Source organism: Thamnophis sirtalis, unplaced genomic scaffold (assembly GCF_051295495.1).
Source record: "Thamnophis sirtalis isolate CommonGarterSnake01/CBP01778 unplaced genomic scaffold, rThaSir2_p1.2 scaffold_7, whole genome shotgun sequence".
NCBI classification, from domain to species: domain Eukaryota; kingdom Metazoa; phylum Chordata; class Lepidosauria; order Squamata; family Natricidae; genus Thamnophis; species Thamnophis sirtalis.
In genome coordinates, this window is record NW_028261387.1 from 95,322,305 (window position 1) to 95,326,546 (window position 4,242).

At 52.9% G+C, this 4,242-nt stretch overlaps 1 protein-coding gene across 1 annotated transcript in view; it reads left to right on the forward strand.

Moving 5' to 3' along the window:
* Positions 1-3,907, forward strand: part of LOC148044798 (bactericidal permeability-increasing protein-like) — a 17,774-nt gene extending 13,867 nt beyond the window's left edge. Inside the window, exons 8-11 of the mRNA XM_087720878.1 lie at positions 1,009-1,185; positions 2,319-2,378; positions 2,504-2,671; positions 3,815-3,907. Coding sequence (XP_087577004.1) covers positions 1,009-1,185; positions 2,319-2,378; positions 2,504-2,671; positions 3,815-3,907 — 498 coding nt within the window. The remainder of the gene's footprint in view (positions 1-1,008; positions 1,186-2,318; positions 2,379-2,503; positions 2,672-3,814) is intronic.
* The last annotated feature ends 335 nt before the right edge of the window (positions 3,908-4,242 follow it).

The window sequence follows — 4,242 nt, forward strand, 5'->3', positions numbered from 1 at the left end:
CCTCGGTTATTTTTTTAAATTCTAAAGAGTGCAGAGAAGAGCAACTAAGAGGATCAAAGGCCTGGAGGGTAAAACATCTGAAGAACAGTTGCAGGATTTGTGTTTGGCCAGTGTAGAGAAAAGAAGGACTGAGGGGAACATGATATTCTTCCCCTCCTCCTCTTCCTCTCCACTTCTTCCTCCTCCTCCCTCTTCCTCCTTCCCCTTTCTATTCTCTTCCTCCTTCCTCCCCACTTCCTCTTCCTTCTCCCCCCTCCTTCCTTCTCCTTCTTCCCCTTTCTCTTCTCTTCCTCCTCCTCTCCACTTCGTCCTCCTTCTCCCCTCCTCCTTCTTCTTCCTCCTGCTTCCCCTTTCTCTCCTCCTCCTCCTCCTCTTCCTCCCTCCTCTCCTTCCTCCCCCTCCTTCTTCCTCTTCCTTCTTCTTCCCCTTCCTCTTCTCTTCCTCCTCCTCTTCCTCTCCACTTCCTCCTCCTTCTCCTCTCCACTTCTTCCTCCCCTCTTCCTCCCTCTTCCTCCTTCCCCTTTCTCTTCTTCCTTCTCCCCTCCTCCTTCCTCTTCCTCCTTCTTCCCCTTTCTCTTCTCTTCCTCCTCCTCTTCCTCCTCCTCTTCCTCTCCACTTCCTCCTCCTTCTCCCCCTCCTCCTTCCTCTTCCTCCTCCTTCCCCTTTCTTTTCTCTTCCTTCTCCCACTCTCCTCCTCCTCCTCCTCCTCCTCCTCCTCCTCCTCCTCCTCCTCCTCTTCTTCTCCTCTCCAAAGCCCCTTCCTTCTTTGAGGTTGTTCCCTAGTTGCATCATGAAACATCTGGAAGAAAACAGTCAAGCTCAGAGAGAACCAAGATCCCCACAGTTCTTCTTCTCCTCCTCTTCCTCCTCCTCTTCCTCCTCCTCCTCCTCCTCCTCCCCCTCCTCCTCTTTTACCACTTCCTATGGAGAACGTCACACATGGACCTTAGTTTTCCACCAGTTGGAAGAGAAAGGAATGACTTTACCGTTTCTCCACTTGTCTTTCAGGGGGAATTCTTCTTGCTGGGGCAGCCCCAAAGAAGCCCCCTCGTGCCCACCCCCATCATCCTACCCAACCGGTCGCCCTCCATGGCTGTCGTCGGGATCTCTGATTCTTTGATCAACTCAGCAGCCTTTGTGTATTTCACTGGAAACAGGTTACAGGTGAAATACACCGATAAACAGGTAAGGGTCCTCCAGGGATTATCCCAGATGTTGGAGGAGACCTTTCTCCTTCAAGGAGGAAGAGGAAGGAGGAGGGGGAAGGAAGAGGAGGAGGAAGTGGAGAGGAAGAGGAGGAGGAGGAAGAGAAGAGGAAGAGAAGAGGAAGAGGAAGGAGGAGGGGGAAGGAAGAGGAGGAGGAAGTGGAGAGGAAGAGGAGAAGGAGGAAGAGAAGAGGAAGAGAAGAGGAAGAGGAAGGAGGAGGGGAGAAGGTGGAGGAAATGGAGAGGAAGAGAAGGAGGAAGAGAAGAGAAAGGGGAAGGAGGAGGGGGAGAAGGTGGAGGAAATTGAGAGGAAGAGAAGGAGGAAGAGAAGAGAAAGGGGAAGGAGGAGGAAGAGGAAGGAGGGGGAGAAGGAAGTGGAGAGGAAGAGGAGGAGGAAGAGAAGAGAAAGGGGAAGAAGGAGGAAGAGGAAGGAAGAGGGGGAGAAGGAAGAGGGTGGAGAGGAAGGAGGAAGAGAAGAGAAAGGGGAAGGAGGAAGGAAGAGGGGGAGGAAGAAGTGGAGAGGAGGAGGAGGAAGAGAAGAGAAAGGGGAAGGAGGAAGAGGAAGGAAGAGGGGGAGGAAGAAGTGGAGAGGAGGAGGAGGAGGAAGAGAAGAGAAGAGAAAGGGGGAGGGGGAGGAAGGAAGGAGGAGAGGGAGAAGGAGAAGGAAGTGGAGAGGAAGAGGAGGAGGAAGAGAAGAGAAAGGGGAAGAAGGAGGAAGAGGAAGAAGGAGGGGAGGAAGTGGAGAGGAAGAGGAGGAAGAGGAAGAGGAAGAGGAAGGAGGAAGTGGAAAAGAGGAGGAAGAGAAAGGGGAAGAAGGAGGAGGAGGGGGGAGAAGGAAGAGGAGAGGAAGGAGGAAGAGAAGAGAAAGGGGAAGGAGGAAGAGGAAGGAGGAAGAAGTGGAGAGGAAGAGGAGGAGGAGGAGGAAGAGAAGAGAAAGGGGAAAGAGGAAGAGGAGAGGAAGAAGAGAAAGAGGAAGAGAAGAGAAAGGGGAAGGAGGAGGAGGAGATGGGAGAAGCCTTTGTCCAAAATGCTATAGGATCTCCTGCTTGAGGAGGGGCTTCTAAGGTCCCACTCTGGTTGTCTTTATTCCGAACAAATCCCTTCTCCTTTCAGATACCCAAAAGGGTCCCATTTCGCTTGAATACCCAACACATCGGAGCCTTTTTACCCGAGGTGAGAAGAGCGATGGGTTGGGGAATCAGGCAGGGCGAGGGGGCTGGTGGGTTCCGTGTGCTGGGGATGGAGAGGGGTGGTGGATCTTGGGTGGATCTCCAGCCTCTGCTCTTCTCCCTCCCCAGCTGAAGAGCCAGTTTCCGGAGATGCCCATGGAGGTTCACCTGGCAGCCCAGAAGCCACCGAAGCTGCACTTCCATCCGGGGGGTCTGGATGCCACCATCATGGGCCGGGCGGAGGCCTTTGTGGTCCTGCTCAACAGCAGCCTGGTGCCTGTCTTCACCCTCGGCGTTGTAAGCATCATCGGGGCAGGGAAAGGGGTCTGGTTGGACGGAGGGAGCCGGGCGGAAAGGCCTCTGAGATGAGAAGAAAGGGAGGGGGAAGAGGAGAGAAAGGAGGAAGAGAAGAGGAAAAGAAGAGAGGGAATGGAGGAAAGGAAGAGAGGAGGAAGAGGAAAAGAAGAGGGGAATGGAGGAAACAGGAAAAGGAAATAAGAGAAGAGGAGAGAAGAGGTGGAGCAGGAACTAGGAGACAGCAGGAGTAGGAAGAGGAGGAAGAAGGAGGAGGAAGAGAAGTGGTGGAGGGGGAAATAAGAGGTGGAAGATGAAATAAGGAAGAGGAGGAAGAGAATAGAAGAGAGAAGAGGAGAAGAGAAGAGGTGGAGGAGGAACTAGAAGTCAGCAGGAGGAGGAAGAAGAGGAAGAAAGAGGAGGAGGAAGGAAGAGGAAGGAGGAGGAGGAAATAGGAGATGGGAGGAGGAAGAAGAGAAGAGTAAGAGGAGAGGAGAAGGAGGAAATATGGAGGCGGAGGAAAGGAAGAGAAGGAAGGGAGAGGAGAGGAAGAAAAGAGGTAGAAGGGGAAATAAGAGAGAGGAGGAAGAGTGGAGAGGAGAGAAGAAAAAAAGAAAAGAGAAGGAACAGGAGCTAGGAGACAGGAGGAGGAGGAGGAAGAGGCTGAAGAAGAGGAAGGAGGAGGAGAAAGAGAAGAGTAAGAGAAGAGGAGGAGAAGGAAATATGGGGAAGATAGGAGGAAGAAGGAGGGGGAGGAAGGAAGAGGAAGATGATGGAGGAGGAGAAGAGAAAGAAGAGAGGGGGAGGAGGACAAAGGAATAGGAGGAAGGGAAGAGGAGGAGGAAGAGGAGAAGAATGAAGGAGGGGGAAAAGCAGAGGAAGGAGCTGGAAGGGAAAAGAAGGAAGGAAGAGGAGGACGAAAAAGGAGGAAGGGGATGGCCAACACGGATGGACCAGTGAACATGCATCTAACACGCATGTAAATAAGACTCGGTCTTACTCAACCCCATATGCACTTCAGACTATTTCCAGGAAGTCTTCCTGAGACCCCCCAGGCGCTCCTCCACCTCCTCCTCGGGGGCCACAGTGGAGTAGGCCCTCCAGCCTCTTCTACACCTAATGTACCTTCTTCTTGCTTACTCCTAGGAGTCCAACCTCACGGGGCAGATCTTTCTGAAATCCGGACGGTTGGGCAGCTCCTTTGCCAGGGTTGGGGGCTCGGTGGCCCTGAACGGGTGAGGCTCCCCCCTTCCCCTTCTGTCTTCCCCAAGCTTTGCTCCTCTTTGCAGAAAGTCCTCCACTTACGACCACCCATTGAGCAGATACATTACGAGGGGAGTGACTTACAACCAGTCCTCACACACTTAAAAACCGTGGCAGCGTCCCACAATCCCCTTATGACATCCGGCAGGTGTATAAAGTCCTCGACTTACAACGGTTCATTTAGTAACCATTGGAAGTTACGACAACACTGGAAAAGTGGCTTAGGGACGTTTTTCATGCTTACGACCGTTGCGGTGTCTCTCCCCATGGACGCGGGGTCAAAATTCAGATGCTTGGCCAATGGTTCATGT